The following is a 24,514-nucleotide window of genomic DNA, read 5'->3' on the forward strand; positions in this document are numbered from 1 at the left end:
ATTGGCCAGTTCCTCCTCTCTCCCTTGATTGGGGGAACTGGGTTGTGAGTCAGAGTGATGAGGTAGGTTTATGGTCAGAGGATCCTCCCCTTGTCAAATTGCACACAAATCTATTTCTGATCCAAATACATATTTATCTATGTACCATTGTTCTAATATTATATGTCCAGTTAACATTTTCTGTAGCACCAACCCATCCGATCCCTGTCTTTGTAAGATGTCGTGTCCACTTATGACAGAAGTCAACCCTTTTCATCCAGATAACAACCTCTAAACCTTTCCAGATTTTACACAAATGTGCACCAGGGATATGGGTTTCAGATGATAAAGTGTCAGATTTTTAACATGCATACATTTGGAGTAACAACCTTTTTTCCGCTACTATCACCAAGAACATTCCACAGGGTCCTAACACCTCTTAAAATGTGCACAGAAAAATCACAAGAATGATGATGTTATTTATATACTTTTTACAAGTCCGCACTATGAATTATCCATCTTTTTAAAATTATGCTCTGGCCCCAAAGGGGTGTGGTTTTCCAAAGCACATGATGGAATTTCTGGTTTATCCACTTCCCCCAAGCTCAGCTGGCTCACAGATGCAGTGCCCCTCCCCGATTCCTTCCAAGAGGAAGCCATTTACGACCCCCCTAATTTAACATTTGCCTGGGCCAAGGAGAGTGCTTTGTTTAGTTTCCTGTAGTCCCCAGGTGCTCCTCCACTAATTCAATCAGAGAGGTGTCATCTCCTTTTGGCAGGGGCAGCAGAATGCAGCCAGGCCTGGGAACACAGCTGCTGATCAAGTTTCAACTTCTGTCGGGGGTAGTTGCCGGGCAGAATTCACTCTTCAAGCCAGGCTTCTGCTAAATGTCACTTTAGTTCCCAGTTTTCTACATTCAAACCAAACTGGCAATTTTTACACATGCAGTAGTGTCTTTCAGTCCAATTTCACTTCAGCTGCTGACATCCACAGCTCAGACAGTTTTGTTATAAACATTGTTTTGGGCTCCCTCTTTCAAGACTTAGTATGCACACAAGAATACATTCTGCCAAATGTCTGCTGGTGTTCATTGATATTTTTGAATATCTTGCGATGTTTAAAATAGGCATTTTTAGCTTGCATTTCAGAGAAACAAAGATGATTTCAAAGAGCTTTTTTTTTTAGCCACTGGCACTGCTGTTTTTCCTTTGGCACACATTTCACTCATGGCACTCCTGGCCTATCACGCTCGCACTGGTGGGTGGCAGGTCAGGCGACCATTTTGGTGTGCGCAAAACTGCGCGGTTCTCCTGGTTCTGGTGCAAATGTGGGCTTTTCCGCCCTCTTGGATTTCCTAAGCCCACAGCACCAAGCGTTGCAGCATAATAACTTGAACATGGGCCAAGACACCCAACAGGATGAGAGCCAACAGCCTTAAACTCATCCCAGACAAAACAGAAATCCTAATCACGTGCAAAAATCCATCAAACCAATATCACATTCCATGGCCTAGCGAAATAGGAAACTGGCTGAACCTTCCAAAGTAGTTAAGAAAACTTGTAATATTAATAGACACTGCCCTAACACTGGAACCACAAGTCAATGCAGTCAAAGAAATGCTTCTTCTGCTAAGGCACAAACAGACTACCTTTCCCTCACCTTCGCACAAAGAACACTCGCAGTCATCTCACTCGTCTTGTCAAGAATAGACCAGCATCTACCTTGGAATGTCGAATTACCTCACTAAACAAATGACAACGAATACAGAACATGGCAAGACTACTCCTCATACTAAACGAAAAACCTACACTTGCTACCACTCGAAAAAAGGATTTACTTCAAAACCCTTCGCATAGCCCACAGAGCAATGCATGCCAAAGGAGCAGAAGTCATACAAGACGAAATCTCCATCTACAGACCGAAACAAACCCTCAGAGCCAGCAATAACACACTTCATACCAAAGCAATACTCAAACCTGAAATATGGTAGATCAGCATTAGTCTCTTGCATTTTAGCAAAACTTTGCAACTCAATCTCCAAAGAATTACGAACAAGACCACCGTAAATTCAAAAAATGACTCAAAACCTGTCTCTAACTCAAAGACCTAAAAATGAAGCACTACGGAAGTGAAACACAAGGAAAGACACCACAAACCATTGTAAAACCAAACTTGAACCAAACTGGGATCGCCCAATGAAAAGTAAGCAGAGTATTATCAACCGACAGATAAGGAATTTAGCATAATTAAAACAATGCAACCCACAAGAACGCACAAACCTCCCTCACTACTAATACTACCAGAACTTTCAATTTTCCTACAAACTCACTGCTTAACCACCAAATACAACACATATACGGCACACCCCCTTGGAAATCTCAATCAACATAAACACACAATCTCCAGCAAAGCACCAAACCTATACCATCTAAAGGCAAATCCAGCACACACTGATGTTTTTGTCGGCACTGTAGCTACCAAAACCACAGCAAACGTTCTGGCGCTATCCCTCACGCTCCCACTAACTAAACCTACCCAATTCTCCTTCCTTTTCATTCCCACGCCCCGAGCAGTTGAAGAGCATGAAAATGGCAGTGGTGCACAGTATAAATGTCAATGAAAAAACATCCTCTTGGTCAGAGAAAGGGTCTGGGTGAATGTCCAACCGGAAATGTGACATTGGGCTCTTTTTAGGGGTTCACCATCTATCCTGCGTTTTTTTATTTAACATGGGTTCTCAAAATTCCTGCATCAACTACCCCTTTGGCCATCAAGGTGTTGGTTCAAAATATTTGTCCCCGGGTTTAAACTAACATTTGGTTGTAGATGTCTTGCTCATCTGTCATATAGTTGCCTTCCTCCCACTGTTCCTCAGAATCCGAGATGTCTACCAGTCTCTTGTTTCATTGCTGCAGTAAGCATATTTTCTTTTAGTGTAGAATCATAAGTGTTGGTGTGGAAGGTGCTCTAGGTTTAAATTCCCTGTATGTGTGTTTGGTTGTGACCTGTGTGCCCCCGGTCTTGTGTGTTCCTTTGCTGACAGAGGGTCCGCTCGACACCAGGGGCAGTCTATTTATATCTTTGTTTTTCGCATTCAGTCTGTGCCTTCAAAGCTTCTTTCTCAGCTACCGTTGCGTTGGTGCCTATCTGTGCGTTTTCAAATTTTAGCTGCTTCTCGATCACCATGGAGCTTCTCCATAACCCGCCCTGAGGTTGAGCTATCACCGCTGGGGATCTGCCCCTGGGCTTTCTTTGAAAGCGCCTGCTTTGTTTGCCTTTGGGGGTCAATTCAGACTCCTGCATCAGAAATCCTGACCTCTAGTTCCAGCAACAAACCATCAGACTCTGCCACTTCCAATTCCGCCAATTCACAAAAGTGGACTCCCAACATTTGTTGACATATTCTCAACTGGTTGGATTTGTAGACAGAAAGGCTGACAGTAACACTTGTGTGAAGAATCCAAAACCGTTGGGGAAGCAGCCTTTCAGATAAGGTGCGTACAAGGCCTTTTTACACACAGAAATCTTGGCAAAACAGCCTTTTGAATGCTTCCTTGCGTACCACTTACACAGGCTATTTGTGGCATCACCCCCATAAATCATGGAGCTCACTGGTGACAGCCTGGCTAGCAGCAGCTTGCAAATCCACTCTTTACTTTAATAATCAACACAGTTACTTGAAAGAAGCAACTGTGACGAGTCCTGGTCTGTTTATTTTTTTTTAAACTCTCCTCTGTTAATGATTCTATCAAGATAATACTTTGAGTAATGTAAAAGGTAAATTGTGTTTGTTCACTTTCTTCAACTGCCTGCATTCTGTAGATTACAGTGTTATTAAAGCATCTTGAATCATGAACATGCTTTTCACTTTGCTTTAGGAGACAGGTAGTACTGTGTAAAATGAAAATTGTCTTAAATAAGGGCTGCATTTCTGCTTCATTGGTTTTAATAGAGGCACACAGTTGCAGCAGCATGGGCATTTCATACTTGTTTTCTTTTCATCACATAAGCACACCAATTGCATAGCTAGGCATGTGGTCTGAACTTTAACTCACTTTCTGACCACCCACCGCAAGGAGGTATAATGGATACAGGTAGAAGCAGTGCTGCATATATTTTCAGTGGCACAGATTGTACCTGTACCTCTCAACAGGACTGCTATATATGCAGGCAAAGTAGCCCAATTTATCAACGGAACTGATATACAGTATGCATGTCATGGCACAATGCCAAATATTCACTGCAGGGCTGATTGCATCATACCCACATTTCTAAGCAGGACTGCTATGTTTTCAGACAATACCTGCATTTCTTAACAGAGCTTCTGTTAAGAAAGCACAAACATGTGTTGGCATTTTCTGCAGCAAGCTAAAGTACAGAGCAAGAACAGTGTCTGAGCTCTTCCAACCAACCTCTCATAGTGTGAGAAGATGGCATTGCTGTCATATACTTCAATCACTTCTCCTTGGTCTTGCACTTTTCAAAACTTCTGCTTTTCCCATGTCCGATTACCGAGTCCCACTGTCAAAAATCTAGCACATTTCAAAGCCTCATTATGAATCTCCTGACTAATGTAGGAGAGTCCAAACAGGCTTAGAGCTTTTGACAAGCCATTTATGTAGGCAAGCCTCACATGGAACTGCCAGTGCCCTAACCCTATGGGCCTTTCAGTGTCAACAGCCTGTTGGGAAAGGCAGATCAGTGGTTCAATAACCCTGCTGCAGAGATTATTGGGTAACCTGTTAGTTCAAAATCCTGTTAATAGGTGAGTTAATGATTCTGCATCATAAATATGCATTTAGGATGCAGTTAACATTCAATTGTAACAGTTGACTTAACTTTCAACTTATCAAAAGGACTACTAAATGTTCAGTTATTAAGAACACACATTTCATCCTGGATGCTCTACTTGTAATGGCTCAGAACACACAAAGCATCAGGGCTTTTATACCTACGATTGGTCAGAACACAACTCTTCAGGGCCGCTGTGCTTGTAAGGGCTCAGAACACACACCTCATCGGGGCTGCTATACCTGTGATGGCTCAGAACAGACATCCCATTTGGGCTGCTATATTTGGAATGGCTCAGAAGAAGCACATCCCATGAGGGCTACTATACTTGTAAGGGCTCAGAACACACATCTCATATGGGCTCTTGTACTTGTAATGGCACACGGTGTTGGTAAAGCATCTGCATTCAAGCAAGTGCTGCATCTGGTCAGACAAACCTCTAACTTTATTATTCCCAGCCTAATGGCCAAAAGAAGGTTTGCACACATCTAAAAAGGAGCACCCATTGGTAAAGCTGCACACTAGATTTTTAAATAGAAGGCATTTTCAGCTTTTTGGATATTTATTGGCGCTACGTTTAAAGACAAACAAAAAAACAGGAGAGGAAAAGCAACTCTGAACCTAAGCAATACAGAAGAACAAAAGGTGTGGCATGGAGGAGGGGTGAAGGGATAGAGAACATACTAGACAATCCAAAACAGGAATTCGAGCAACAGGAAGAAAGCAACGAGCTACATGATAGGGCAACACAAATTGTCTGAAGGGAAACAGAGTTAATAATAGGACAAACACAATAGGAATGAGTGATAGAAGTAGAGCAAAAGAGATATTTGGAGGCAGTAAAATAAAACACAGATGAACAGCAGGTGGGGAGAGATGGAAATAGAAGAGCAAGACTAGCAGAGCAGTCAGGTTTATCGTAGGAGGAGGATGTGAGCTGTAGTTAAGTACACTGAACCCAGTCAATACAATAGTCCAAAGAAATGTACACACTGAAAGTTCTATTAAAATAGATTTGATATACATTATGTAGGTAAGTAAATACTCTTCTAGATTAACCAATACACATAGGAATTATTCACAATACTTTTAAGAGGTGACTGCTTCAATTTTAGTTGCTTGCGGTTACAATTGTTACAGAGAACAACAATTACAGTTCTATCGTATTAATAGTAGTGCCACACACTCGCATAGATTAAGATTACAGATAAATGGTAACAGCATTTAGATAATAAAGTTACAGCAGTCCGTGGGAAGGAAAAAAAAGGGGTATTCACACTTTAGCAACAATTCACTTTATAGTAACACTTTTCAAGGCTTCTAAATGCTTTGCAAGTCCAATACCTAACTATCCAAAAGTTAGTGTAGGAGTGGAACAAAAGTCTTATGTAGCAGCTGAAAAGGCAAAGCTCCTCAGAATGCTTTAGTCACTTAAATAAAAATGCTTAGCAAGATAACACAAGTTATTGGGACCCTGCAAAGGACACACGCTGTTAAGCCTGGGCCAGAGGTAGGGGTGGACACCCAAACACCTTGTAACGCACTCCAGTCACACTGGAGCGACTATTCGGCTTAAGGCAAGTTCTACCTTTGTGCCCCACAGTACCTTAGGTTAGAAGAAAAGGTAGCTGGATTCTCTTGTGCAACAGCAACGGACCCGGTCTCCTGATTCCTCTGTGTGGTGACGAAAGGAAGGACTCTGAATGGGATGTCATAGCAGCAGTTGCGAGAGGACCCACAAAGTATCCCTCTATCCGTAAGAACAGTAGTTTTTAAGGATTGTCAAAGAATATAAAAGGAGAACCCAAAGGGTTCCCAGCAACACTGCATATAGGGTGCTGTGTGCTGAAAACGTCTAACAGCTATCTTCAAGAGATGAAGGAAAGCAGACTTCAAGGAAAAATGTAATGCAAAAAGAATAGAGTTCCGATATAAAGTCAGAGCACATATGAATGAGGGGGGAAAAAAGCCCACTCACTCAGGATAGAAAGAGTTCCAGAAGTCCAGCAAAAAGTGCTGGGGGTCTCATTAGGAGAGGGGTATCGAGCATAAAACTGATAAATCTCCCTAACAACCTTCCCCTTAGAAGAAAGTACGCAAGACAAAATGGAATTCGAATCTTTAAAAAAAGTAATCAACACCAGAAAAATAACATGAGAGGGGAAATGTTCCAATAAATATTCTGGCAAAGTATAAATGATGCTCACCTTTTAAACCCAACAAGCTGTTGTGAAATATGCCCTGGAAAAAATCCCAACACAAAACAAGTGCTTGTGGCTAAGCGTCTGCACTGGAAACATGACAGTCCGAGTAAAATCCTGGTAGCCAAATACTTCAGCAAGCTTGGCAACCTCAAAAACCCAAAGGGTTCCATCCGCCCACTTGTCCTTTACTTGTGCCCTGAAAAGCAGCCACAATCAGATCAGGGGATGATAACTGCACCAGTGTCCAGGATTACAAAGTCTTTCCACATCGTGGACAAACATTCATGACTGACTTGCCCTCTCATAATTTCCCCTCCTCTCCCAAATGTCTGGCTTTCAACAATACTCTGCTTTACAGCGGTAACTTGAAAAGTACACATAGCATAGTGTCACTCAAATACATAAATAATTATAGAACTATGCTATGCAAAAAGTGTACAAGTGTGGCATTCCCCCCTCACCCCATCTTGACTGGGAAACTACATATACCAGAATGCAATTCAAAAGGCAAACAAATGGTCTCTTAGTGCAACAATTACAATAGCACGTTTAAAAAAAAAAATTGGATGTGTTTTTTGTTAGTTTTAAATATCTCATAACACATTAAGAAAAAACATAGCATCTGGGACTGTCTACCATCCATGTAGTAACTGGGACCGACCCTGCTCAGCTTCAAAGAGAGGACATCCCCCTCAGGCCATGTTGCTCTAAGTGGTTGTGTAACTTGGGCAAATTTATTAGGCAAAATGCGTTTAGTGATTCACTCATACAACTCTCGCAGACACATTTGACAAATATAAAGCTCCCTGGTCACTCTTGCTCTTTCAATATGCAAAACAGCCATAATCTCATTGGGTGCATTGGTTCCACTCCCCATCATCATTGGAGTTCTTTCTAAACATTACACATCTACACTGTTAAGCAATCACTTATGTTCAAATACATGACATGCATTTTTGTTTAAATCCGCTGCAAAAAGGATTTTTGTTCCCTCCAGAAAAGTAATGGTTACAAATTATGCATCTTTTTACAATATTAAACACATGCCTCTGCTTAAGTTAAGCACAGAGTCCCACAGGTGGGCACTAAAATGATGTACAAAAGCAAGCTTTCCCTCCCCAGCCCCACATTTCAGAGGTTTGTGGTCGCCCAAAAGGTGCAAGCATGAAATAAATCATACAGAAGTTAAAATGGTGAATAGTAAATGAAAATACGCAAGTGCATCAAGAAACCTGTAAAACGGTGCACAAAGCCTTAGAAGGCTGAGAGAAAAAACGTTGTGGCAAACTTGCACACTGTTCACAGCTATAAAGAAAAAAAAGTCTTGGGTGTTCTGTCATGATACCTGTTCTGTCATCATTTCAGAGGCTGCCCAGTGCTAAGGAGGCAAATGGCATCCCTGCTGGGTTCATCATGTGTCTTTGATGACATCCAGCTCCACGCTCAGCACTACCATGAGCAACTGCAAAGTATGGCATACAATAACAGTTACGTTTATAAGTAATAGGCAAACAAAAAAAACAGACATTTGGTTACAGTGCGGTGAGAGAAGATATTTAATAGTCTGACAATATATATCTTAATGTTGATCAAATCATCAACTACAAAATTGTGCTTTGCTTAATATGGATGTTTAATCATCAGTTTATAAGTCACAAGCCAGCACTAACCAATTGTTTCACCCCAACAGGTTTCGTCAGAGACAATCTCAAGATTAACATATGGTAAATTATTCCATAATTCATGTAAATCCTTAACTAATCAATTTCTACCAAATTAATGTGGTTTAATTGGAAAAAAATGTACGATTCATTAATTCTTCGCACTATTCTTGGCAACAGTTATTCAAAATCACTTGTCTGAATTCTGAACGCTAAAACCTGATTCATGAATACCTGACTGTCATTGTTCTGTATTAGTTTTTCAATACTGATAAGCATTTTTTTTATTGTTGTTTTTAATCAAATTGATTTTTACAACGTAAAACTGACTTTTTAGTCTCTTCTGAACTGACGATTTCGACGTCACTAGTGTTTGGCAGTAGAGTCACAAAAGGATGGTCTGTACTCATTGTTCAACACTAGGCATCCTGTGCCGAAGTGATTGATAGCTCTTGCAGGATTGACGTTATGTGTTGCAAGCTCTTAAAAGTTGCTATTTGCCACGCTGCTTTGCCACAAGGTTTCTTCATCTGCCAAAAAAGGGTTTGTGAAGAAAGACTTAATGTATTGCGACCTCACCCACTTGGTACCTGGACAGGATAAGAGAAGGTGACAATAAGTCTGTTTTGATTGCAAAGATCCTCCAGTTACCTTAAATGACAAAAGTAGTTTTAGAAACCAATTTTTTCAAAGCGGCGGCATTCTGCATGCATTACGCTGCCTTATTGAAGGAATTGGTTCCTTAAACTACTTTTGAAACACTTGCATGTGCACCAATTGGTTAGTGTTGGCTTGTGACTTATAAACGGATGATTAAACTTTCATTAAGTAAAGCACAATTTAGTAGTTGGTGACTAAGATATACAATGTCAGACTGCTGAATTTCTAACTCTGTTCACTGTATTTAAATCTCTGTTTTGCATATTTCTTAGGGCTGTTAGGTGTTTAACTGCCTTCTTTTGTGACAATGGAGTTTTTTTTAGGATTGATCAGCAATTTTAAACTATTCATTTTCAAAAATATACTAAGGGTAGGCACATTGTCTGGATAACACCTGTTACAAATACACTTTCGTTTAAGTAAACTTTACATGAATTCAATTTTAAAAACATGGTAGGCCTTTTACTGTGAAACAGTACCTCAAACGACATCAGGAACGCTATATAATCCACATATCTCAAAATATTCCTATTGTTTGTACAGTCCAAACAACTCTAAGGAGTTAAACATGTTATAATACCATAAATGCAAGTGGCAAGACCCATTGCCTAAACCACACCCACAAATGTAATGTATTGGCACGCCCAACCCATCACTCAGTTTGACTCTGTGGAGTGTTGGGTATTTTGGACAACGGCACAAAGAGCAATGATGCAAACAGTGTGTACCACTTTATTAGTTATAAAAGAAGCCTGTACAATGAGGCATGTGGTCACTCCCCCACCAATGAATGTTTAGGGTCACCCTTATTCATCTCTTCAACATAATGCACCGCCAAAGGTTCCAAAAACCTTCTGACTTTACTGAGATGTTTATGCCCAGGCAGAGTTCACACATTTCACTTCTGATTTTACTATCTTAAGGCCATTCCAGCCCAAGGTATAGGGGGGTACATGGGTTGCAGCAGGTGGTAACTTACTTTCTTTACATTTTGCCCCTGCCAACACTAGAGCTGTTACCAGAAGGAGGAGGAGTTATATTAATTCAACATTTTTATAAGATGCGCCTAAACCCCTAAACCACTGCCACAGATTTCATTTGTAAACTTTGCCATTTGAGAAGACTGCATGTAGAAAACTAGGTTGCCTGAAACATTCATATTATAGACCACTCTGGGGAACCACAGACAACTTGCGAGAAACTAGATAATTGCATTAAAACCAAAATTCCTCCTTCCAACCTTGCCCGGTTTGTTTCCAGTTGACAGGATGCTTATGTTCCGATTGCTTCATCTAAAAGATTGTTTTCTGACCTAACCGAAAGTAGACAATCGGCCTAAACAAGTACCTCTAGTGCACTCAACTGTAGAACACTGAATTCTCCAAATCTTGGGCAGCAGAAATCTGAAAACACTCCTTCAACTAATATAACTTGGGAGATAACAGGCTTCACCTAAACGAGCTGGATCAGTAACTTTCTGATCCCTGCAGCCTTAAAAACATCCTTAGGTTATGGGGCCAAAATAGGGGACAGAAAGGGGGGGGGTCAAAGGGCTTAGTTTGGCCACGGCAGACAGTCCGTTTGAAGGGGTGGAATCTGGTGAAAGTTCAGATTTTGACAGATAGAATACAGTTAGAGAGGTGGGCACATGCACTTAATTGGGCTTACGGCAGCCTGTAGGAGTGCATAAAAACAATCTTTGCTGCCAGGCGATGGTGGGAGAACAAAATATCCGAGGACGTAGACGTGTGAAGGATCGTGGGTACCTGTACACGTAGAATAGGGATAAGGACACAACCTGTCGATGAATAATTTTTCTTTGAAAAAACAAATGTTATACTCCAAGCAAACCATTAGATGGCTGACTATGCAAAGCATGTGTATCCAAAGATTCACAATCCCCAGAACCCTATATGACATGCAAAACTATCAGGGTACCAATCCTTGTTATAGAGGGGTCAATAAACATCAGTCGGCAGCAGCATATGGCAAAGTCTAGTAATGACCAAGATATTCATAGATTTGAAATTAATAACTTTAGCTAGGTCAATAAAGCGAAGTTAATTGAATGCAAATGTACTACTATTTTACAACTGCGACATAAAAGGTAAACTTGGCTATGGCACGTTCACAACACTAGGAGCAGCTCATTGCTGCAATGAAAGTATTACATTTCCGCAAAATGCTTTTTGAGTCAGAAATGGCCTTTCTAAATCACCTTAATGGGATTCAGCGTTGCACAGAACACAGGATGCGCCAGTTGTGTGCCACCAGGTGTACAAAGCATAGCCCCATAAATGCCAGGACAGGTCCCAAGTCGACCAACTATATCTGAGCCAACATTTTAAAAAGCAGTAAGATCACACGATGCTGAAGACTTGTTGATATACACATGAAGAGTAAAACTTTAAGCAGGTACCATTTAATAAACACCACAAAAAGGTAGCTCTAAATGAATCTGCTCTGTGTAATACCAATGGCTGGTGGACACGAGGGAATTGCTCTCGACAGAACTACATATGGAATCAAATGAATGGAAAAGCAATTTTCTATGTAACTACAAGCTATTAAATGGTCAATGTATTTATTTCCAGTTTGTTTGGTTCCAAGCCGGTAAATGGAAGTCCAAAACAATTAACAAAATAGGACATGTTGCCAGTGCTTTCACAATCAGCAAAGTTCTGCCTTCAGTTCCATTTCAATTATGATTTGGGGAGAAGCAGGCTCAGCTGGCTCATAACATCGTTTCCTTTCTAAAGTTCAATCCAGAATAAGGTATCCGCCCAGGAATGTAACAAAACGATCTATGAAATAGTACTTTATATAGAGGGTTTGGTACGTTTAGTAAGGCTAACAACTTCAAGATGCCACATTTGATGCTTTTCTTACTTCAAATAGAGTTTAGTTTACTTACACAAACGGATTTGCCCAGGTCTATAATATCTTCAAGAATTTCAATATTCTCCAGTCTCTTCTTATCAATTCCAGTATCGTCCATACATCTTAAAAGAAAGTAAATGTGTTTTGTTAATATGTGGACTCTTATTAGTGTGTTATGGTTTACTTCAAACCTTTAACAAAACATAAAATCATCAATTCATGAATACAATCAATTCAAACTTTCATATAACATATTTCATCCACTAAAATAACTCATCATATACCTCAAGAAAATGTATCAACTTCTAACAATGCAATTTTGCTGTTAAATGATTACCATTAAGATCATACAGTTTCCATTAAAACCATACATCTTCAATATAAAAATCCTTCAATATTTCACTTCATAGATTAAACAAAATATTAGATAATATTATAGAGAAACCCGAAAATAAATAAGACTAAACACCATTCTCCCTAATGGAGCGTAGATCATGAACAGTCCCTATATAAATACTCATATCTTTATTTATTGAGCATCTGTTAAGCCCCTATACAACCAATGATGTTTAAAGGCGCCACAATGCAAGGTGGGGAGGAAGCAAAGGGAGTAAAATAACAATGGGCAAGTAAACATAAAATCATGGTCCTACTAGGCCTTGTGATAGGAGAGAGGTGCAGGGGATAGGTTAGGGACGGGGGTCGTGGGGGAAGAGGGTAGGGCAAGTGCTCTTGGGAGCTTGGGAGGGGAGTGCCAAGGGTTGCCAAGGTAGGGGGCCACTGGCTAAGTGCTAGGGCAAAGAAATCGCAAGGGTGGGATGCACAGCTACCAGGCAGAGGGCCCGCAAGTGGAGTGCTGAGGGGGAGGGTGCTGTTGACGACTGGGTAGAGGACCTAGTAACCTGTGAGGTTCATGAAGGACCAGGTGGCCATTCTCAGCGGCAGTAGGTTGGTTAGCAGGGAAGGGAGAGAAGTAGTGAACAGCAAAGTTATTAAATGTTTCCAGAACTTAAGGAGGTCCGGTTCAAGTCTGAGAGGAGCAGGGAGGCTGTTCCAAGAGAGACCTGCTCCCCCCCACCCACTCTGCTTGGAGAAGCGTTTGACAAGCAGTGAACCGGAGTTAGAGGAGCGGAGGGCTCTGGCATGGAGGCATTTAGGGAGAGAGAGTTGCAGATAGCATGGTCCCAGGCCCCAGAAAGAATAGTGGATGCAGAGAGTCTTGAATTTGATCCTTGTGGCCACTGGAAGGCAGTGGAGTGATTCTAGGGCTGGAAAGATACGGTCCCTGGGCTCGAAAGCCAAGGATAAGTCTTGCAGACCTATTCTGGATTAGCTGAAGGGGGCGTAGTGAGAAAAGGGGGAGGTTGAGGAAGAGGCTAGAGAGGACCAGAGATCTGGAGACATTGAGCTTCTGCGGGAAGGTAAGGGAAGTGAGAATGCCTCCAAGGAGATCAAGCTGGAAGTGGGCCTTCTTGGCAAGGTCCAAGATGTGAGGGGTGAAGGAGAGTGAAAGATGACCCCAAGGTTTTCAGCCTCACATGATGGTGAGGGTAGGAGGGGAAACAGGGCCCAGGTGTCCCAAAGAGAAGGATCTCTGTGTTACTGGCATTAAGGCAGAGATCCTTAGCCGCACACCATGCCTGGATAGCGGTCAGACAATCGGGGATGAGAGGAGAGGAAGAGGAGGTAGTAGAGGGAAGTTTGAAGCAAGACTACTGTGTAATCGGAATAACATTAGAAATGAGTAGAGGAAGAGATCATCAGGTGAACAAGAGGGGAGAGATGGCTATTGAAGTGCCACGGCGATAGGATAGAGCCCTGGAGGATGCCGCAGGTAGATAGTGAGGTGAATTTCGAGCATGAGGTTAACAGGTGGAGGGTGCTCTCCATGGATCCATGACAAAGCCTACAAGAAGTTATTTTACATTTAGGTAATCCAGACCAAGTGCCAGTTATTAACAATGACCGCAAACAATTCAGCCTCCATGTTATTACGAAACGGCGCAATTCCTTCCTTAGAGTAGCTAGTCCATAGTTTGCTGTTGTCATAAATTAAAAAGCTTGCATTAAGTAATCCCTCAAATTACTCAAATTACTCAAGGATGATAGGTGACTGATGTTATTTGACCAATGCCATTAATAGGCCTTTCTATATAGTGCCTTCTTATTAAGCCAGTAGCTCTCTTCCAAATTTGGGACCCAGCTTATTTGCACATTGTTCATGAATCTAAGCACAGCAGCAGTCGCACTAGTGGCTTCTTTAACCAAAGGGTGCCTTTAGTCAATCAGCATTGAATATGTGGACTGAACAACCACTTCACAAGTCTTCTGAGCAGGTATTACCCAAAGCTCGTAGGTTAGATCACAACATAAGTCTGACAGTGCCAAGATTATAATTGAATAGACCGTAAGACACCATCTGTGGTGCGATAGTCAGCAATGCAACCTGCATCAGGTAGTACACTCCTGACCAGTGTTCTGGCCAGAGACAGACGGTATCTAAAAATATTAGACAACCCAGACTCAGTTGACTGCATGCAGTTCATTAATTGGGATCGGGGAAGGTATTTGGTGAGTGTGAGCTGGGAATAATCAGGACTATAGCCAAGGTATTATTTTTTAAAGATTCTTTATTGTTTCTTCACAATAAGGATGACATAATTCTGCCACACTTCTTGTCTGGGTTGGTTTGAAATCTCCTTTTCCTTTTCCCTTTCTTCCTTGGGAAACACTGTCTGGTGGTTCTGCCTCCCTCTCAAGGTTTTCTTCCTCTCCTGGGTGACTTCAGGCTGCTTAGTCCCTGGTAACCATCTACTTCACAGGCATATACCTTGTTACGCCCAGGTGCACCACTCTGTCGTCTTCTCCCACTTCCTATGTTAATGTTAAAGGATCTTTGTACCGCTAACTATCACTGCCGGAGTGGTCCCCTGGCACTGGCGGTTCTGAAAGAAAGGAGGGGGTGGGGGAGAGCTAGTGGGGAAGAGCTTGAGAAGAGCAAGAGAGCAGTGATGTGCTGTTGGCTGCCTCAGCCCGGAATTCCATTGGCTGAGCTTGGGGTGCTATACTGTCGTAAGATGTTGTGTGCTGTTGTGCGGGTCTGTGTGTGCTTTGTTTTGTTGTTGCAGTGTAGTGAAGTTTGTGCAGATTGTTGTGTTGTAAGTTTGTGGTTGTGTTTGGTTAGAACGAGAGGTGTATGGAGAGGGTGAAGTTGTTAGTGGGTTGGTTAGCGTTCCTGTCTCGAAGTGAGGCACTGAATTTCCGTATTTCTAATCAGATGTCTTTGTGTCTATGTCCAGCTCAGGGGCTGTTCAACACTCCCGGTCCCTTTCCAATATGGGATCCGTTCATATACATAACCTTGCCCAAGTTGAGCAACTGGCTGCCTATGTGGCCCCTGTTTGTATGCGGGGTGGGCAGGCTTTTGTGCGTCCCTTGCAGTCTAGCCCAGGAAGCTTTCCTAATCTAGTAGGAGGGCAGCATCGGTAAGCCCAGGTTTATTCCCTCCATGTGTTGAGGCCTGCTCGGCATTCATCATCTTATTCGGTTGTTCATTCATGTTACCGCTCCTACCACCTTTGGTATGTTGCAATGCTAACGCTTGCACTTATGTCCAGGGGCGGCATCTGCCTTCATTCAAAACTCTTTGGTCCATGCCCCTGCCAGTATCACCAGCTTAATTAGTGTGGCAGGTGCTAATGTTTACCCAACTTTATACAGGTCTGATCTATAGTAGCATTTATCGAGCGGTGATGGTTGTTTGCTGGGAATTGGCTAGGGACACTGGATTCTGTCCTTATGGGTGTCGCCTCTCGTTGTAGTGAGAGTTTCTTTATTCAGTTCTAGATTATGTCATTGTCGTCCTAGAGTTGTTCACTGGTAGTTGGCTAGGGACACTGGATTCAGTCCTTATGGGTGTTGCTTGTGTCCTATTAGACATAGTGCATAGTGTTGTCTCTCTTGTTGCAGTAAGAGATTCTTTATTTGGTTCTAAATGTTGTCATGGTCGTCCAAGATTTGTCATCCCTTTCATTGTGTTTCTCATTTGGTGGTTTTGCTTTTCCAGTTTGCATCTGTGATGTTGGAGACAGGTTTTTATTAGTTTTCTGAATTGTAGGTGGTCTTTGGTGTTTCTTATTTCTTTTGGGATGTTCCAGATTTTTGCGGCTAAGTGGGAGAAGGAGGAGCCCCCAAGTTTTTTCTTAAGGTATGGTTTTTCTTCCAGACGGATTTCGTTGCTTGATCTGAGGAGTCTCATTGACTTGTAGATTGTTAGTTTCTTTGCAGGAATTCAGCTCCTTGTCCGCCGATTCCTCTGCGTGTTAAGCACATTGTTTTGAAGGTGATGCAATGTTTGACTGGGAGCCAGTGCAGTGTTTTTACGGCTGGAGTGATGTGGTCTCTTTTGGATAGTATGAGGAGTCTGGCTCCTGCATTTTGGATCCGTTGTAGTTTCTTCAGGAGGTATTCTGGTATCCGGAGATAGGGGCTGTTGGATAGTCGATTTCTTGACATGATTAGGGCGACGATTGTGAGTGTTTTGTGGGTGAAGGAGAGGAGAGGTAAGATTATTCTTGCTGTGTGATGGAGGAAGAAGCATTTGATGATTGCGTTTATTTGTGGTTCTAAGGTTAGGGTGTTGTCCAACAGGACTCCAAGATTTTTTACTACCTTAGATGGAATTGGTGCAGTTGCCATTTCCGTAGGCCATGGAATATAGGTGTTGTTCTCTTGATTTTTGGATATAATCATGATTTCTGTCTTTATTGGGTTGATTTTCAAGTTGTTGGCATTCATCCAATTAAATCAATAAACAGAAAAGATATGTCCAGAGCAAAGTATATTTAGAAAAAATGTATCCAAATTTATTAAAGATGATACAAAAATTGAAAACTGGTGAATAAATCACACAAAGTTATTGTACACTAATCATTTTAACATAAAACAGCAGCAACAATATGCCGAAAATCGGCTAAAACTACATCACTCATACTCAACATACCAAGTTCATTCATACACACACAACTCATCATACCGTGGCATACATCCAAAGTACTACAAAACACCAAAAAACATGCTAAAAACCAATGGGGAAGAGGAATTCATAACTAGTCCCCATAATAACACACATTATTGCGGTGTTTGCAAACAATAGAAATAATTCACAAACAATCTATTGTCAGGGTGGATAGAAAAAGCAGATGCAAAGATCACATCCCTGTAGAATTTTTCTCTCGACCGGTTTCGACGTGTAGTAGTGGTTAACTGAACGTCTTCCTCAGGAGGTGGATGTTACCATTCTGCAAAACAAGTACGCAAAAGCGACTATAAGCTACTACATGAAAAAGTCTTTGCCGACTGCCTATAACATACAATTAAAAAGGAGAAACAGGACTGTTAGCTAGCAGCCTGAATTGTTAAAAACAATTTAGGAACCGTGTATACCATAGTGAAAATAAGCATATACGGCCCCCACTACAACAGCTGTGTAAACCAGAGCAAAAGGGTAAGTGACTCCCAAAAGAGACCCGTGCAAGATGAGAGGGAACCTTCAGGACCATGGTGAATCGACAACAAGAATGTGTATATATAATAATATATATCTAGATATCACTGGCAATATCTGTGTCTAAAAAGGACTAATAGTGGACTAACCTGATGAAAACCTTACTACTGCAACAATCTATGCAGTGTAGTGTGGCCAGTCACACCAAACAATTCAGGACTAAAACATAACCTGAAACAAGAAACAAGACCAGAATGCACTAGGTCAGGTAAATGAAAAACCTAAATTCAAAGTGGAGTGTCTATAACTGAGGCAAAAGTACTAATATCTCACCTGAAGGGCGCCCCATGCAGTTTAAGATGATCCAGCAATACATGTATTTGAAAAGTGAAGAGGCAGCGCCACTTAGCCTTAGCCTTCAACGCCGTCTGTAAATCACTGCAAAAATGGCACAAGAGCTCCATTACAATGTTAAATGGCAAGCAGTGACCCACGGCTTACCAGAGTACAAGGGCACTGCATGAAATGCATCTAAAGATCACCAATAGAATGGGAGGCAGCCGACGGACAACCACGCCGTTCTAAGGAATCCAAAAGGTGTTTAAATATAAATATAAAGGCACGAAAAGCCCAATAAATCAGATGGCGCTACGAGCACAATTGAAATAAGAAGGTAGACTTAAAGGCAAATGGCAGCAATCTAAGATAAACGGTGCTATGTTTAAATATAAACACACGAAGTGCCAAATAAATCAATTAGAACGGCTCGTACGATTAAAATGTGATAGCGAGCTCAAAGGGCAACAAACAGCAGTCTAAAGGGCGGTGCTGCAAAGTTAATTGTGCAGAGGGCTGTAGCTGAAAAGCTATTAACATTGCAGGAAGGCTGGCCACACGCTTACCTGCAAGACGGTTGCTGTATAATGAAATTGTCCAGCAAAAAGAGAGACCAGATGGTAATCTCTTAGTTTAAAACTAATTGCAAATTCGAAACGCTACGCATGCGTGTAGGGACCTGCAAGGAGTGACTGGCTACAGCCAATAGTACACAGAAGCCTTTTTTAAAGGCAAAGCTAAAGACTGACTGCGCATGTCAGCAAGTGCTGCCAGTAAAGACATTCCACAAGCAAAACAAAGCGCAAATAATGCAGCCCAAATTAGAAAAGAATAATAATGAAAGGCGCCGCTGTTGATAGAAAAAATAATAATAAGTAAACACTAAAAATAAATATCAGACTAAAAACAGCGTAAATAAATTTTGGACTGCCGTCACCATACCAAATGAATTCTGGGAGTTGTAGTCCAATATAGGCGTGGTGTACAATCCAATAGTTTACTAGTTGGTTCTAAATATTACAGAACTATGTAACAAGCACCATATCTCTAAGCAATTCTAGAGCTACTATGCAATAACACAAAGTCACTGCTTGCCATTTAACATTGTAATGGAGCTCTTGTGCCATTTTTGCAGTGATTTACAGACGGCGTTGAAGGCTAAGGCTAAGTGGCGCTGCCTCTTCACTTTTCAAATACATGTATTGCTGGATCATCTTAAACTGCATGGGGCGCCCTTCAGGTGAGATATTAGTACTTTTGCCTCAGTTATAGACACTCCACTTTGAATTTAGGTTTTTCATTTACCTGACCTAGTGCATTCTGGTCTTGTTTCTTGTTTCAGGTTATGTTTTAGTCCTGAATTGTTTGGTGTGACTGGCCACACTACACTGCATAGATTGTTGCAGTAGTAAGGTTTTCATCAGGTTAGTCCACTATTAGTCCTTTTTAGACACAGATATTGCCAGTGATATCTAGATATATATTATTATATATACACATTCTTGTTGTCGATTCACCATGGTCCTGAAGGTTCCCTCTCATCTTGCACGGGTCTCTTTTGGGAGTCACTTACCCTTTTGCTCTGGTTTACACAGCTGTTGTAGTGGGGGCCGTATATGCTTATTTTCACTATGGTATACACGGTTCCTAAATTGTTTTTAACAATTCAGGCTGCTAGCTAACAGTCCTGTTTCTCCTTTTTAATTGTATGTTATAGGCAGTCGGCAAAGACTTTTCCATGTAGTAGCTTATAGTCGCTTTTGCGTACTTGTTTTGCAGAATGGTAACATCCACCTCCTGAGGAAGACGTTCAGTTAACCACTACTACACGTCGAAACCGGTCGAGAGAAAAATTCTACAGGGATGTGATCTTTGCATCTGCTTTTTCTATCCACCCTGACAATAGATTGTTTGTGAATTATTTCTATTGTTTGCAAACACCGCAATAATGTGTGTTATTATGGGGACTAGTTATGAATTCCTCTTCCCCATTGGTTTTTAGCATGTTTTTTGGTGTTTTGTAGTACTTTGGATGTATGCCACGGTATGATGAGTTGTGTGTGTATGAATGAACTTGGTATGTTGAGTATGAGTGATGTAGTTTTAGCCGATTTTCGGCATATTGTTGCTGCTGTTTTGTTATGTTAAAATGATTAGTGTACAATAACTTTGTGTGATTTATTCACCAGTTTTCAATTTTTGTATCATCTTTAATAAATTTGGATACATTTTTTCTAAATATACTTTGCTCTGGACATATCTTTTCTGTTTCTTGATGTTATTATAATACTCTGGTCCGGAGGCTAGAGTTACCCTGCTCTTTTCAGTGTTTGCATTCATCCAATTAAAGACTTCTTTTGGACACTCGATTAGGGTTGAGTGATCGGCTTCATTGTCTTCGATTTTGTAGATTTAGTGTCATCTGCGTAGTTTTAGCATGTGATTTTGTATTTTTTTGAAGATTCTGACTAATGAAGTTTGGTAGATGTTGAAGTACAGTGGTGATAGTGAGGACCCTTGTGGTACTCCACAGTCGTTGACTCGTGGTGTGGATTTGAAGGGCTATCACATATCCCTATTACAAAGGGAATAAACATTATTAACCTCATTAGTTCCCTAGCCCCCTTCAATCCCCCTCAATCTGTCCTCATTGGTGACTCATGCGTGCCTCCCCCGTTTGGTACCCTCAGCCCAATGAGGTATCTGCAGGGCCTCCATTCTTCCCAGCTATAGGAATGGGTCTGAAGCTCTGCCCACTTTCAACTCAGTGGATACCTGTATGCTCCAGTTTCCGGGTCCTTCACGAGTTTCCTCCCCACACCACCACTCTTGACATGCAAATTGAGTGTCACGACCCTTGCCCAAAACCCCCTCTGGCAAACCCATTGGCCAGGTGGAGTCAGGACTCGGGCCTCTAGAGCCTGGCATCCTCTTCAAAAGCCCTCATGGGGCCAGTCCTATGGCGCCAGGCTCATACACCATGAACAACAATGTGCTTGCGAACTACTTTATTGTATTGTCAGCCAACATGGAGGCATCCACATAGCATGGTTCTTAAGAACCAAGCTATGAGGTCTAGTGTTTTGGGTGTGGCAGGCCTGGAACTTCTTTTCCTGGTACTACTTTACCTGGGCTATATAAACCACACCCTGACTGCAGAACATGCTTCGTGTTACTTTGCAGCTTGCAACTTGACGCTCACTATGTCCAGCTATCACCTCGAACCTCGGAGAAGCAGAACCTGCAAGGAGACAAAAGGAACATCATTAGCAGCAGCATCATCTTACCTACAGTCTTCATCTTTGAACACTCGCAGCTACTGAGAACAGCTTCCTCAAATCTGCACACCTCCTGGACAGAACAGCCTTAAAGAGGAAGATAGAAGCAACATTAAAGAAAGCTCTAGAGACATTTACAAATTACGAACTGCTCAAAAGGCTTACCTGGCTGGTCGCCTCTCAGCTGACACCACTCCGGGCATTCCACTCGCGCTGAAGAACACCGCGACCTACAAGGAAGGAAAACACAGGTTAGCAAAGGCAAGACTTTGCAGCGCTGCGCATAGCGCTTACTTACCGCATTATAGCGCTCTTAATGTGCCATCATTTACCAGCGGGGTTCTACCAAGCCAGTTCGCTGCGCTGATGCTCTGCATACCTAAGGGAGAAAAAAGACATTTTAAACAAAGAAAGGCATGCAGGATAGCAACAAAACTAAAGAACAGCAATAAGACCTACCTGAACAATATCAAACGGGCCGGCATCAGTGAAGTAACTGGACCGCACTCGCCCATGAAAGACAACGTGCCCCTGCAAAGAAGGCAGGACAGAGAGCACGCCTAATTCTACCACAAGGTGAGGAGTGGGCGCCAGAGGGACTGAAAGCATACGGGGGTGGAGGGAGGATACTTCCCCCAGTCGGTCAGTCTTGAACACAGTCCTCCTGTATTTTCAGGCAGAACCTTCCCCGCAGACCACATCAGGGCAAAGCTGAGAAGCATACCAGCGAGTAACCCAGCTGGGTGGCGTCCCTGTGGATACCAGGTGAGCAGAACACAGCCTGCTCCAGCCTCCCTTCCTCCAGACGATGCCCCTTGCCTAATGCTGTGTCCCCGCTGCCACCATCAGAGGGTTTGCTCTCTGGGTTCCGGTATCCTCCCACAGCGCCCCGCGGCCATGTCTCCCCGCCTCGCTCTCCATAATGGGTCACCCTGATGGGAGCCAACCTCTATATCCCTCAAGGGCTTGACTCGCACTGCCCCGTCCACCGCCCTTAGAGTCCAAGTCTGGTAAGTGTTCACAGTGAGGTACAGAATTCTTGTCAGCAAACCACTAAAGGATGGTAGCATCCGATAAAGGCCAGAAGAATGAGCCAGCAAGAGACAGACCTCCGAATTGTGTGACTGGGTATGAGAAAAGGTTCTCTGTCCCTTCTGCATCTGCAGAGTCTATAATGTGTGAATGTCTTCCTCTGCAAGGCCGCTTACCAGAGCTTCCCCCCCCTTCACTTTGTCACATTCACTCCTTTTACTACGTCAGTCACCTTCTCATTCACCCCTACTCTCTCGATCAGTCCCAGTCTCACACTGCACGCACACTCAAACCAAAGAACCACTTTTGCCCACCAACCAATACCTCACCTTGGACACTCCTATTCCACACTTTCTGCACCGTCCTTCCTACACTTGGTCTGTTAGACCTACTACTCCTCCATTCACCTCAACCGAACAACCCACATCATCCGGCTTCCTGTGTCTTCTTTATCCTTTCTGCTTCCTTCTGAATTGGCTCTCTCCCTCACCTATTTCTCAGGGACAATAACTGCCTTTGCTTTCCTCTCCTCAGGGGAAGTGCTACTGGTGATCAAATGCACACAAAGGGGTAGCCCCACCCCTTTCTCATACACAGGACCGCCAGCTCTGATCCATGGCGGTGTACAGGCAGTTTTTCTATAGTCCAACTAAGGGCTTCATAAAACCATACATCTGAGACAGTAAATAAGCTCCACTATTAGTATAAGGCGATACCACCCGAGAACGTTCGTAGCATGGACAGAGCAGCTATGCTGCATGCTGATCATAGGAGGGAGAGGGGGCTGTAGCTTGGTACAAAGAAATTGTAGCATACATATGGTCCAAAGAAACAGTGAAACACCATGTATTGTTAAAATAAATTTAAATACAAGTAGTCTCAGATACATTTTGGGGAAATAAGTACTCTAACAAACATATAAACACAATCATAAAAAACAACTCAATACTTATGGGATACAACCCAAAGTATAACCTTATTGAGAATACAATCAGTAGTCAAGGTAAGTCAAACCTATTACACATTCAGAATGGCAGTCATCTATTCTTGGGGAGTAAAACCAGGTTAGACATACCTTTAGAATACCATCAGTAATTCAAGGGTAGTAGACCGCTTCAGTCATGCAGTGACACTTGGTTACAGAAATCACATAATAAACCAACCCAGTTACAAGTATACACCTTGTATGATATGGCATTTATAAAGGGCCTATACACAAGTGTTTCAAGGCACGGCAAGGCAAGGGAGGGGGAACAAAGGAAATACAGAGACAACGATCTTACTAGGCCAGGCGATATTGAGATCGGGCAAGCGCAGGGAGGGGGAAGAGGAAAAGTGCAGTGGGAAAAGGGAGGGGGCAGTGCAGTACATGGGAACAAACAGGTGGCAAGTGCAAAGGGTAAGTGCAGACATCAAGTGTCCAAGTGCTGGTAGGGGGGACTGTAGGGATAAAGAAAACAGACCCCAAGTACAGGGGTTGCCAGGCGGCAGTGCAGGTTTGCAACTGGCAGGGAGGGCACCTGGCCCAGAGATCAGAGGGCAGCCAGATGACCAGTACAGTTTCATCCAGGAGCTCAGCAAGGGAGAGGAAGAGAGAAAGCACAAGCAAAGAGGAAGGTCTTGAGGTGCAGCCGGAACAGGAGTTGGTTCTCCTACAGTTTCAGAAATGCAGGGAGGCTGTTCCAGAGGGAGGTCCCAGCCAAAGACAGACATCTATCACCAACTCGCTGCTTGGAGAAGAGACTGACCCTGAGGGAGTTGGAGGCGGAGGAGCAAAGAGCTCAAAAAGGAAGATATGTACGAAGAGAGAGTTAGAGGTATGGAGGCCCCAGGCCCCGGAAGGCCTTGTGGACAATGCAGAGGATTTTGAACTTAATCCTTGCAGCCAGTGCAGAGATTTCAGTGCTGGAGAGATACAATCCCTGGGCTTGAGAGGCTAAGGATCAGTCTCGCAGTCCTGTTTTGAATGAGTTGCAGAGGGCCAAGAGTAGAAGCTGGCAGATTTAGAAAGAGGCTGTTGCAGTAGTCCAGCCTAGAGAGAACCAGAGCTCTGGAAACAATGAGCTTCTGGGGGATGGGGGGTGGGGGAGGGGGGGAGAGGAAAGGAAGAATACCTCTGAGGCAGTGCAGTTGGTAGTGTGACCGCTTAGAAATGTCAGAGATGTGAGGAGAGAAGGAGAGTGTGG

General features: G+C 42.7%; 1 protein-coding gene and 1 long non-coding RNA gene across 3 annotated transcripts in view; one reads left to right on the forward strand and one right to left on the reverse strand.

Annotated features, from left to right (window-relative positions):
• TTC3 (tetratricopeptide repeat domain 3) overlaps positions 1-24,514 on the reverse strand; it is a 2,698,168-nt gene that overhangs the window by 2,479,311 nt on the left and 194,343 nt on the right. For both annotated transcript variants that reach the window (XM_069636090.1, XM_069636092.1), the window contains exon 5: positions 12,211-12,298. In XM_069636090.1, coding sequence (XP_069492191.1) covers positions 12,211-12,298 — 88 coding nt within the window. The remainder of the gene's footprint in view (positions 1-12,210; positions 12,299-24,514) is intronic.
• Positions 19,172-20,261, forward strand: LOC138526543 (uncharacterized). The gene is made up of 2 exons (XR_011283618.1): positions 19,172-19,258; positions 19,798-20,261. It is a non-coding gene; the product is annotated as an uncharacterized lncRNA (long non-coding RNA).

The sequence above is a fragment of the Ambystoma mexicanum genome, chromosome 7p (genome assembly GCF_040938575.1).
Source record: "Ambystoma mexicanum isolate Mex_15411 chromosome 7p, UKY_AmexF1_1, whole genome shotgun sequence".
Lineage (NCBI taxonomy): Eukaryota > Metazoa > Chordata > Amphibia > Caudata > Ambystomatidae > Ambystoma > Ambystoma mexicanum.